Here is a 13,336-nt window from a genome sequence, read left to right on the forward strand (position 1 = left end):
CACACACACACACACACACACACACATACAAGCAAACATATCACACTCTACATAAACATATCCTGACACTGAATGTAAGGAATAAACAGAGTCTCTAAAACAGCTAAGGAACAAGAGGACAAAGCAATGGTCAAGGATTTTCAAGGGACAAGCCACCGGTCCCTGAAGGGAAGGGAACCAGAGCTAGCCTAGCCTTGGTGCACTCAGCCTGAGCCAACCCCAGCCTACACCTGGCAAAGCACAGTGGGTGGGGCTGTAAGTGGGCAGGCAGCCTGAGCTTAGCAAGCAGGAGGCCCTGCATCCACCCCAGCCCAGGTATAGAGTAGTACAGGAGTGGTGGGTCTTGGTAAACACTGCTAAATATGCCACCACATGACCCTCAGGAGATAGAATCCTAAATAACGCACGCAGCTCAAGGAGAAGAAAAGTGTCCCCGGCAGTGGGATAGGCTACATGCTGAGAAATACGTAATTTCCTTCAAGAACACTGTTTACTGTGACTGTATATTATATATTAGATCATAGAGAGACCAGATATTCTTTGAATATCCCCTTTTACCATTGTGTTAATTTTCATTATACTGTATAGCATACATTGTATTTTGTGTAAGAGCAACAGATTTATCATGTTATACACATTAAATTACTTGAAAGTTACAGTTTTCATATTTTAAGATATGTAAGGCACTTACACAAAATAAATATTCTGATACAAATATACTACTGAATGTCAGACACTGTAAAATAACTGTTTATAAAGTTAATAAAGCCTGACATGTGAGGGCGCGTCAAGAATAGGAGGTTTGCAGATACTAAGGTGGGGGGGGACTTGTCACAGTCCTTACGCTCTGTTCCATTAAAGGAAAAGGTCACTTAAGGTGACACAGAGGAATGGCAACTGCAGCAGCTCCCAAATGTCAGCACTTCATATGGACATTTTCATTCATTTGGGCAGATCTAACAAAATGCCAGAGAATTAGAGAGCTTAAATATATGAACCTTAGTTTTTCATGAATCTACAGTCTTAGGATTCTAACTCAAGGCTTGAAAAGTTCCATTTCCTAGTGAGATCATATTTCCTGGCTAGTAGACAGCCTTCCTTTTTGCCATGGATTCACACACGGAGTGAAAGAAAGAGACAGAGGGAGAGAAGAGGAGGGGAGGGAGAGGGAGAGGGAGAGGGAGAGGGAGACGGAGAGGGAGAGGGAGAGGGAGAGGGAGAGGGAGAGGGAGAGGGGGTAGGCATGTGATGAGGTCAAGTAAAGGAAGAGGGGATCAAGCAGTAAGAGTGAAGACAGAATAACTGGGGCCCTATCCCAATGATGCTCATTATTACTTACTTTATTATTTAATGTTTTATTTAAAGAATATAATAATTCTAAGATGAAAGAGTTTGTATATATTTTGCTTAATACAATAAACACATTAATGCTCAATACTTTGGCAGGATACACATACACACACAGAACATACACACACACACAAAGTGAATCCCTCAGTTATGACCTATGAGGTAACCTAATCTAGCTCAATGAGGAAAAAAATGAACTGATTTCTAGCTTTGTCTGAAAAAAGTTCTAACCGTTTATCTCAGTAAATATTAATTTTTTAACCAATAATTATGGCATTATAATATAGGCTCACAATCATTACCAAAACATAGTATCACAAAGACAAAATAATTCATCTAAACTGAGATACAAATCCAGGGCTAGAGAGATGGCTCAGTGGTTAAAAGTGCTTGCTACTCCTGCAGAGGACCTGGTTCATTTCCCAGCACCCTCAGAGAAGTTAAAATCAACTGTAACTTCACTTCTGGGGGTTCCCATGCTCTATTCTAGTCTCTGTGTGAACTGAATGTACTTGTTATACATACATACATTCAGGTAAAACACACATAAGCATAGAATTAAGAAGGAAAGATTGCAACTCATAAGATCTATGGTAGCATTAACTTTGTCAGTGGTAGGAGAGCACTAAGGCTGTTTGTCGGTCAGGAAGCGGGGTTCCAAGAGGATGCACACCTTATGATTATGTTTAAAAACTTCATTCTAATTAGTGTATAGTAGTTTAGAAAATTAAGTTTTTACTGATGTTAATTTATTTCCATTTGAATTTCTTCTAATAACACCCTTCAGAGTCATCATTGTCTTTTGTCACAGGTGCTTCCTTTTTCTTATAAGATCCATCCAACATGAGAAGTTAAACTATCTTGTCTAATATATAAAGCCAAGTATCATGTTAGTATTGCTAACACATGACTAGTAACTAACTAGACAAGAAAAGCAAAGCAACTTGAATTATCATTTATGTTCATAGTGCTCAGGTCTACTGCCATGAAGGCATTTACACTGTGACTATCTGAGGGTTTGCAGGCCCCCCATTCCTACTCCAGGATTTTTTTTCATGAAGTCATGTTGGATTTTGTCAAAGGCCTTGTCTGTATTTACTGAGATGATCACATGATTTTGTCTTTAAGTTCATTTATAAGATTGATTACATTTATGCTGAGCTGTTTTCCCCTTCATCTCCTGGATCAAGCCAACTACAGCCAACATCACCCTAACTGGAGAAATGCGCAAAGCAATACCATCAATGTCAGTAAGGAGCCAGGGCTATGCGCCTCCAGGCCTTTTCAACATAGCTCTTAACATCCATCCCAGCTAGAGAAATAGACAAGGGAAGAAAATTCAAGGACCACCGTCAAAGTCGGAATTGAAGACAATATGAATTTATACATAGAAGGCCCCAAAATTTCACTAGAAAACTCCTAGAACTGATCGCCATTAACAAAGTGGAACGATACAAAATCAACTTACATAATACAGTAGTCATTTTATATAATAATAGCAGACATGCTAAGAAAGAGTTCATGGAAACATGTCCATTCAGTGTAGCATCAAAAAAATAAAATGTGTAGGAAAAAACAGAACCAGAAATGTGAATGGCCTATAAAATGAAAAATTTAAATCTCTTAAGAAAGAGACTGAGGAAGACACTAGAAAATGGAGAGGTCTTCTGAACTCACGGATGGTGGAATTAATATTATGAATATGGCCATCCTAACAAAAGCTATGTACAGATTTAGTTCAATCCCAATAAAAGTCCCTTATCATTCTTCATAGAAACAGAAGGAAAAAAAAATCCTAAAATCCACATGGAAGCACACAGGACATTAGCCCACGCAGTCCTGAGTACAGAGAACAATTTGGAAAGGATTACTGGACCAGATTTCAATTGTATCACAGAGCTATAGCAATATAACCATAACACAGGCACAAAAACAGGTATGTAGACCCACCAAAGAAAACAGAAGAGCCAAGAGTGAGTGTATGTGACTACTTTCAGTGGTCAACAGCGCAGTCCTATTTTAGACAGTAACAGACTTACATGACAGCACTCCCTTAAGATCATAATGGGCCTCAAAAATTCCCATTGATGCCAGGCAGTGGTGGCACACGCCTTTAATCCCAGCATTTGGAAGGCAGAGGCAGGTGGATTTCTGAGTTTGAGGCCAGCCTGGTCTACAGTGTGAGTTCCAGGACAGCCAGGGCTACACAGAGAAACCCTGTCTCAAGCCGCCCCCCCCCCCCAAAAAAAGAAGAAAAAGAAAAAAAAGAGAAAAAATCCTATTGCTTAGCAACACTGTATGTCACCATACTACAACACCTTGCTCACATCTGTGATGGTACTGGTACAAATAAACTGTGCTATGAGTCATTTGAAAGCACACCAAGTGCAAGTACCTTTGTGTGGTGACTGCTACTGGTTTACAGATTAATTTACTCACTCCAGCTTATCCTGTATTCCATGTCAACAAAAGCAACTTCAAATGTCTCAATTATCTGTGCCATTCTCCTGCCTGCGACATCTTCTTTTTGCCCTTGTGTGAGGAGGCCTTTTGATTAGTTTCAACAAAACCAGGCACACTGCCTTTTGCTTCTCTCATCCACCAGAGCAAGTGAGAGCAACTAAAGGCCATTGCTCCACCCCAATTCTTTTAATTGACATTAAAAGCATTTCGGTGTCATGTTGCTAGAAGTGGAGAGACACAGTCCCACCTGCTTCAATTTTAAGTAAGATCATCTTTGCAAATTCGGTGTCCGGAGTAACCAAAGGGGCAGACACATAGATATCATTAGGACACGATCAGCTGCTGCCCACACGTCTGTCTCTCGTCCAACACACAATCGTTTCATGTGTCACCTGTGTGTCCTGAGAACTCAGAACCATTATTGATACTAAGGACACGCCTATGTCTTTGCTGACTAATGAGAAACAAGCAAACGTACCTCTGCGGGCCTCACCCACGCCAAAGAGCAAGGGATAGCCTGAGCTGGAAGCTTTGTGTAGCAGCATCTGCAGAGAGCCAGACACATGACTGTTTAACAAGTATGTACACTGCTTTTTTGACTCGCTGATCTATTTCTTGTTTTGCTATTCAGACCATTTCAATTAATTTGTGACACTTTAAATTAATGTTTTGTGCTTTAAAAAATAACTTAAAAATAAATTATAAAACATAGTAAGTTTTCAAGAGAACCATGTAGACAAAAGCCCCAGGAGGAGCCACTCAACCTCCTGGCACGTAAGTGTCCCTCTTAGCATGAACCCAAGTCATTTTCTTAATAAAAGACGGAATTTTATTCTCATGGTCCATTCAAATTAATAATCAAGTGAAAGAAGACAAGAGAGGCTATAGTCCACCCTTGAAAGCAAGTGGAGAGGGCTGGGGGATGGCTCGGTGATTAACAGTTTGCTGCTGCTGCTGCTGCTGCTGCTGCTGCTGCAGAGGACCGAGTTCATTTCCCATCACCCCCATCAGGCAGCTCACAACCGCCTCTAACTATAGCACCAGGGGATCCTGCAGAACACACACAGTTTATGAAAGTAAATATTTTAAAAAGATAGGAAATGATCATTTGCCTTATGATAAGGGATGTAAAGAAGAATAAATGGAAGATGGCAAGAGACCAAAGATCTCAGTCCCAAAGTTCCATGACTCAGAATCTCTCTTTCCCAGCATTCCTGTTAAACTCAACTCACTTGAGGAACCTCAGCGAGGACTTCTGCACAGTTCCTATATTTCCGAAATCTGGGTAGAACACTTCAACTTCCTTTTTCCCAAGGATCCGATGGATAATAACCCGGTACCACCACTTGTCCTCAGAGATCCTTACACAACAGAGATGTCCTGGTTGGATAAAATATTCTGGCATAATGTACCGATCAGAAACCATCTGGTTGGAATAGCAGCGCCTGTAGAATTCAGAAATACAGAAAACCATGGAGTAAGAGGAAAAAAGATCTTCTTACTGACATATCGGAAAAAGAAAGTCTTAGCAAAAAGTAAAGAAAAACTGTAATTTTCAGACTTGTTAATGCCTATTAATGTCAGCTTTGTTACCCAAATTCTTTTCATTAACAAACTCCTTTCGAATATGAAAATTACACACTTGCTTTGTTATCTTACATTCCCTGAATATAATCCAACTTCATTTCATGGAAATTCCTAAAATGGATACTTACCTGCATTTATGGCCCACAGAAGATCTGGGAAGAGGGGACAGAAAGACTGTAAAAGCCAGAATTCCAGGAAACCTGCTGTGAGACACACAGCAGAAACAACCAGAATAATGGCAGTATCAAGGGACATGGTCATGTGGAAGGGGAGATTTTTGTGGGGTCTCACGCTTTACACAAAGAACTACAGGCCACCAATAACTTCTAGAAGGGGAACTGGCCTCTCCCAGGAATAAGCCCCAGTACTGGTTATCCAATGCAGAGGGGTTAGCCCTAAAACAACATACACAGAACCAAGTTGTGTTTATATATATTTGTGATATGCATACATACATGTGCATGTAACAATAATCAAAGAAAAAGAGGCCATCAATTTGAAGGGGGAGAAGCAGGTGGGTGGGAGAAGTTCCAGGAAGGATGAGAGAGGAGGAGGGAGTGATGCAATTCTAGTTCAATTCACCGGGCGGTGGTGGCGCACACCTTTAATCCCAGCACTTGGGAGGCAGAGGCAGGTGGATTTCTGAGTTCGAGGCCAGCCTGGTCTACAGAGTGAGTTCCAGGACAGCCAGGGCTATACAGAGAAACCCTGTCTCGAAAAAATCAAAAAAAAAACAAAAAAAAACAAAAAAAAACATTCTTTTAGTCGGGCAGTGGTGGCGCATGCCTTTAATCCCAGCATTTGGGAAGCAGAGGCAGGTGGACTTCTGAGTTTGAGGCCAGCCTGGACTACAGAGAGAAACCCTGTCTTGAAAAAAAAACAAAAAGAAAAAAAAAAAAGCCAACACTATTTTTAAAATGCATCAGTGGCTCACTAGTCCCCAAGTGGAAGAGCCTCTCCAGGCTATCTTCCCTCATGCTCTTGGGTACTCCAGCTCCACAATTCCCTCCCATTCCTTCCTTATCAATATGCTTAATAGGCTGTGTTGCTTTAAAAATCTGGGTTCTTTGGAGTGTTTAAACCAGAAACCTAGGTTCAAATCCTGACTCCTTTGTTTACAAGGCCAGTGGCTGGATCGGCTGTGTTTGAGGACAGCTGCTTCAGAAGTCCTGTCACTCTTTCTGTGACATCTCCCCTGCTTTCACATTTTCATTTTACTATGGATGACTCTCCCTGGAGGACTCCACATCTCAAGCTTTTGGAGCTTGGGATTGTACAATCTTTGGGATTGTATTTTCAACTCCCTGGCAGCTATTCTAAATGTCCTCTCCCCATCTCTGACCCTTTCCTCGTAGTAAGAAGATATACCCTATCTTTAACTAGCCATAGAGACGTACTGGAATCTAGCTATTTGAATAAAAAGTTCTAGCTAATAGGATCTAAGGAAAAGTATATAAAGTGTACATAAATATATAAACTACTGTATACTTCATCACAATTTTTAAAAAATTAAAATGTGAAAACTTCAAGTTGTGTCTTTCAAAGCAATGAATGCTATTGCTTACAACCTCTACCCTTTTCTTTTTTCTTCCTTTTTTTTTTTTCTCGGTTTTTCGAGACAGGGTTTCTCTGTGTAGCCCTGGCTGTCCTGAAACTCACTCTGTAGACCAGGCTGGCCTTGAACTCAGAAATCCGCCTGCCTCTGCCTCCCAAGTGCTGGGACTAAAGGCGTGCGCCACCACCGCCCGGCTCAACCTCTACCTCTCTACCTTTCTTTTCTCCTTTTCCTTGGCTAAGAGGGGAGCTAGAAGATGGTGTCGAGCTACATCCAAAGAGGCAACACATTATCTGGAACAAAAGACAGGAACCATTAATGTCCTTAACACCACAGAGTATCCAGGTCTGCACCAATGCGTCAGCTGGAACTACTTCAGGAAGAAATAAACCGTTTCTTCTCTGTGACCATGGCTATTATAATCCTGGCTGCCAAGTCTTTACTGCCAACTCTCGGATGCTCACCTCAGAGGCAGTGAGTGGAAATGTCTAGTTTCTCTCACCACAGAAACCTAGTTTCTCATACCAATTCAATCTCTGAGCCAACATTCTTCATGCAGAGACTATTTCATATTCTCTCCCCAATTCTTTCTATTCCCTTTCTTATCAACTGAAAGGTTTACTTTCCTAATTTCTCTCTAGTTTATTCCTTTCTGCCAGATCTCCCCCTCCCTCCCTCCCCCTCCTTTCCTCCTCAGATTTGCCCATTTAATGACGTTCTTTTCCTCACCTCATTCATTTTCTACAGTATGAATTGAGTTCTCCTTCTAGATCTGCTGTCTAATATCAGTTTTTCATCACTGTGACCAAATGCCCAGCACAAACAGCTGAGGACAGCTTCAGGGACGTCAGCCTATGTCTTCACTGTGGTGAAGCAGAACATGGAGGGAGCATGAGGGGAACCGGAGCTGTTGTGATCTCATGGCAGCCAGCAGGCAGAGAGCAGAGAGAAGGGACAGAACATGGTATGGCCTCCAAGGACCTGCTCCACTTCCTCTAGCTCAATCTTACTTCCTATTTTTTTTTAGATTTATTTTATTTATTTTATGTGTATGAGTAGTTATACACATAAGCTTATTATCTGCAGCTGTACAGATGGCCGTGAGCCATCACGTGTGTGGCTGCTGGGAATTGAACTCAGGACCTCTGCCAGCCCCACTCGCTTCGGCCCCACTCACTTCGGCCCGCTAGCTTCGGTGTAATTTACTACAGCTGTCTTTAGATGTACCAGAAGAGGGGTGTCCAATCTCATTAAGGGTGGTTGTGAGCCACCATGTGGTTGCTGGGATCCGAACTCAGGACCTTCGGAAGAGCAGTCAGTGCTCTTACCCGCTGAACCATCTCACCAACCCCTCACTTCCTATTTTAAACCACTTCCCAATAATGCCTCTAAATTATGGCACCATCAATGGATTGATCCACTGATCATGAGCCAGGTGCCTTACGATCCAGTCACTTAGCTGAACACTCAAGAGTACACTGAGAACCAAGCCTTTAACACAGCTCTGCAGTAGCTACTAGATTACCCCAATCTGGAGATAAGGTTAGAGCAAAGGAAGCTGAATAATGTACAGATCTCATAGAAAATAAGAACACTTTAAAACATGTATTAAGTACATTACAGACATAGTAGAACAGAATATAATTTTTCTAATTTGCATGTGAGTGTCTGCGTGTGTGTGTCTGCGTGTGTGTGTGTGTGTGTGTGTGTGTGTGTGTGTGTGTGCGCGCGCGTGGGCGCGTGCATGCGCACTAATGTAATGTGGAGGCCAGAGAGACAACCTCAGGCATCACTGTCAAGAACTCTGTCCAGCCCTTTGAGACAAGGTCTGTGATTGGTCTAGAGCTCATCTACTATGCTAGACTAGCTGGACAATGAGTGCTAGGGTTACAGGTGTTTGCCACCATGTCTGGAATTTTTACCTGAGTTTTAGAGATAAAAGTCAGGCCTTTGTGTTCACACAGCAAGCACTTTACAAAGCTATCAATCAAGCCAGGATAGTTATTCTTTCTTTCTCTCTCTCTCTCTCTCTCTCTCTCTCTCCAGGATAGTTATTCTTTCTTTCTCTCTCTCTCTCTCTCTCTCTCTCTCTCTCTCTCTCTCTCTCTCTCTCTCTCTCTTTTTCTTTTCGAGACAGGGTTTCTCTCTGTGTAGCCCTGGCTGTCCTGGAATTCACTCTGTAGACCAGGCTGGCCTCGAACTCAGAAATCCACCTGCCTCTGCCTCCCCAAGTACTGGGATTAAAGGCATGCGCCACCACCACCCGGCTTATTATTTCTTTCTAAGGTATTATTATTCAATTTATGCCAGGTAACTTAGTATCATAAATATATAATATGGTAAAATAAGAAAAATACGGGATGCTTTTGTAAATACAAAAATACTATTATTTTATGTGACACAACATAATCAAAAATTGTTTACGAATGAATTTATAGTGACTGAATGTACTCACATCTTATATAGTGTTTATTAACATAGAACAGAGTTTTTCAGTAGACAAAACAAAAACAAAAACAAAACAGTCCATAAACCCTTGGAGCCTTGATAACCTTCTTATAAGTCCACACAATTCATATTTTCATATGACTAAAATCTTGTTCCTTGACATTGCATCATTACTGTAAAAGCAACAATAGGTAAAATGCCAGGTACCTTAGCTGAATTAAGGCAGTGTCAAAAACTGTTGTCACTTGTTACACATTTCAGTTAAAAAAACAAACAACCAACAACCAACAAACACACTCGTATCACTTAAATCAGTACCACTTAAACCAGCATCACTTAAATCAGTATCACTTAAATCAGTACCACTTAAACCAGCATCACTTAAATCAGTACCACTTAAACCAGCATCACTTAAATCAGTACCACTTAAATCAGTACCACTTAAGAATGCCCTTAAGGGGATGGCGAGATGGCTCAGTGAGTAAGAGCATTGACTGCTCTTCCGAAGGTCCTGAGTTCGGATCCCAGCAACCACATGGTGGCTAATGGGTAATGAGATCTGATGACCACAGCTACAGTGAATTACACCAGAGCGAGCAGGGCCGGAGTGAGCGGGGCCGTCCTGAATTCAATTCCTAGCAGCCACATGATACTCACAGCTATCTGTACAGCTACAGTGTGCTCATAAATAAATAGACAAATAAATAAATAAATCTTAAAAAAAAAAGAATGCCCTTAAATCAGCACCACTTAAACCAGCATCACTTAAATCAGCATCACTTAAACCAGCATCACTTAAATCAGTATCACTTAAGAATGCCCTTGACGCCAATGCCAGGATTGCTGACACATACCTTTACTTCCAGCACTTGGGAGGCAGAGGCCAGGCAGGCAAAGCTCTGAGTTCAAGACCAGCCTAGTCTACAGAGAGAGTTCCAAGATAGCTAGGGCTACACAGAGAAACCCTGTCTCAAAAAAAAAAAAAAAAAAGACAATACAATTCAATTATTATCTATTGACAAAAAAACTGAAGTACATATACAGTATTTCCCAAGAATCTCAAGGAAAAGCACTTTGTATTTGAATTATGACCTAAATTAGCTTTTGGTGGGGACCCAAATTTCACTTGTAGGGAGTGGAATGATTACTCAGTGGTTAAAGGGCATGCATTACTTTTGCAGAGGATCCAAGCTCTGTTCCCAGCACCACATCAGGCAGCTCCCGACCACTGTCCTTACAGCTCCAGGGAATCTGACATCTTCTGACTCCATGGGCAGGTGTATCCACATGCCTCCACTCCCACACAGACACATAACAGAATCATCTTTTAAAAATAGCAACCAAGCCAAGCATGGTAGCACACATCTTAAATCCCAGGACTTTGGGAAGTGGAGGTAAGAGGCTATCTGTGAGCTTGAGGCCAGCCTGGTCTACATGGTGACACCCTGTCTCAAAAAACAACAGAACAACAACAATAAAAAAGAAAGAAAAAATGATAAGCAGTTAATTTTTAATGTAGTATCATTTACATTAAAAACTACTAATATGATGGTAAAGATTATGTTTTAAAGTTTAAAATTACTATGCTTAAGAGAACTATTCTCTAACCTATAAATTCTACTTGCCCAAGGACAGACAACTCCTGGAATGCCTGGGTTATTCTTGTAATTGTCTGCTCTTGCTCTTGAAAGATAACAAACCCCGTGTTTCCGATTCTCTCGGCAAGCTTGCTTGCCCCTGGTTGCACATGGGAAGGACCTGTGTACGGCTGCACACAGGCACATGAACGCGTGCCTTATCACAGGTAGGCAGGAAGTACATCACTATGTGTTCTTGCCCTTGATTACACAAAGGCAGGAAGTCACATTCACATACAGATATAGAGAGAGTTTGGTACAATTCCTAGTCTGAGTATCTACAAAGGGATTTGAAAGATACTCAGTATTTAGATATGAAGGGCTATTGCACATGCTTGGATTAGAAAAATGTAACTATTTTCATGAAAATGCTATTTATCATACCACACATGGATTTTTAAAACAGATATTTTAATTTTTGCAGTTTAAGTTTCTGTCTGATAAGCATCAGTAAGCAAGAGCTTTTTGTTAGTTTATGAGCCCTGAGACCAACACCTCTGACAACTCCTGACTAAAGCCACCAGGGCAGTAAAGGCAGGAGCCGCTTACCGCATCTCAATCATCATGTCTTCAAGTAATTCTGACGAGTCTCTGCTGTAGATCCGGATGTAGAACTGACTAGGAGAGATTATATACTCCACGAAGACCCCCACGAGGGTGCTGGTGTCCAACGGAGGAAGTCTGCACAGTTTCCTGGCACGCACTGCGTCTGGAGGGATGTCATGGCTTGCCACTGGCAGGCTGAGCTGGGCTTTGTTTGTTTCCATTTGCTACAGGGGAAAAGGAAACCACAGAAAGCCATTAAAGGGACATTTCAAATCCCTCAAACTATCTCACGAGTCACCCTCATTACAGGCACCGGGCTCAAGCCAGAATCATGTCTCAGAATGCTTTAGAATGGAGCTACCATTTACAGCCACCATTTACAAACATCCTTCAAGTGTTCTATTATGGGCTGATGAGATGGCTCAGCGGAAAAGAGCACCGACTGCTCTTCGGAAGGTCATGAGTTCAAATCCCAGCAACCACATGGTAGCTCACAACCACCCATAATGGGATCTGATGCCCTCTTCTGGGGTGTCTGAAGACAGCTACAGTGTACTCACATATAATAAATAAATCTTTAAAAAAAAAAAAAAGTGTTCTATTATAAACATATTGGCCAAAAAGTTAAGAGTGTTAAGCAAATGTCCCCAACAAAGCGGGGAGACATTGAGGTGGACTATGGCAGGGCCTCCCACCTAACCCTACCCCTTAGTCCTAGTCAGTGGCTTTAATAGATGGATCAGTTCAACTTTTCCCTCAAAGGGAAGCAAGCACTTTCACCCCAACACCTGCTCTTTCCTCTAGGCCTTCTTCCTATTGTCCTGAAGAAAACACAGCAGGCTCTCAAATTGCTCAGCCCATGAGAGTGAGCAACAACTACTAATCCTTAGCAACAACAAAGTCAGAAGCACAGAGGCAAACACAAAAGCATGGGCGGCTGAAATGAAGGAGAAAAGCTAAATGAACCAAGTTAGTGAGAAGGGATCTCTGCCATCTGTGACCACAGCCCAGGCTGGGCCAGAGCAGGCTCCTGCACTCTCTAAAGCCCAGGCTTTCAGCCTCGAACCCAAGGCTCAGGAATAGAGAAATCAACAGCATTGTCAAGAAACTCACATTTCAACCACATGAGAAACCTTAACATCAGACATGTGGGAAATGGAAAACAAAAATGCAGCATTAAAAGAACTGGTCTTCTCCACTGACCCTGTCCCTAGATTTTCTCTTTCCTAAAGAGCACCTCTGCCTCCTGCACAGTGGAGCACTCCCCACTCACCAGCTGCACAGTGGAGCACTCCCCACTCACCAGCTGCACAGTGGAGCACACTCCCCACTCACCAGCTGCACAGTGGAGACACTCCCCACTCACCAGCTGCACAGTGGAGCACACTCCACACTCACCAGCTGCACAGTGGAGCACACTCCCCACTCAACAGCTGCACAGTAGAGCACTCCCCACTCACCAGCTGCACAGTGGAGCACTCCACACTCACCAGCTGCACAGTGGAGCACACTCCCCACTCACCAGCTACACAGTGGAGCACGCCCCACTCACCAGCTGCACAGTGGAGCACTCCCCACTCACCAGCTACACAGTGGAGCACACTCCCCACTCACCAGCTGCACAGTGGAGCACACTCCACACTCACCAGCTTCACAGTGGAGCACACTCCCCACTCACCAGTTGCACAGTGGAACACACTCCCCACTCACCAGCTGCACAGTGGAGCACACTCCCCACTCACCAGCTGCA

The 13,336-nt window shown here is 42.5% G+C and overlaps 1 protein-coding gene across 7 annotated transcripts in view; it reads right to left on the minus strand.

The window, feature by feature from the left end:
* Tdrd5 (tudor domain containing 5) overlaps positions 1–13,336 on the minus strand; it is a 78,716-nt gene that overhangs the window by 40,228 nt on the left and 25,152 nt on the right. For all 7 annotated transcript variants that reach the window (XM_031385611.1, XM_031385586.1, XM_031385634.1 and 4 more), the window contains 3 exons: positions 11,590–11,810; positions 5,046–5,258; positions 4,292–4,358 (listed from right to left, as the gene is read on the minus strand). In XM_031385611.1, the coding sequence (XP_031241471.1) occupies positions 4,292–4,358; positions 5,046–5,258; positions 11,590–11,810 (501 nt within the window). The remainder of the gene's footprint in view (positions 1–4,291; positions 4,359–5,045; positions 5,259–11,589; positions 11,811–13,336) is intronic.

Source organism: Mastomys coucha, unplaced genomic scaffold, assembly GCF_008632895.1.
Source record: "Mastomys coucha isolate ucsf_1 unplaced genomic scaffold, UCSF_Mcou_1 pScaffold1, whole genome shotgun sequence".
Lineage (NCBI taxonomy): Eukaryota > Metazoa > Chordata > Mammalia > Rodentia > Muridae > Mastomys > Mastomys coucha.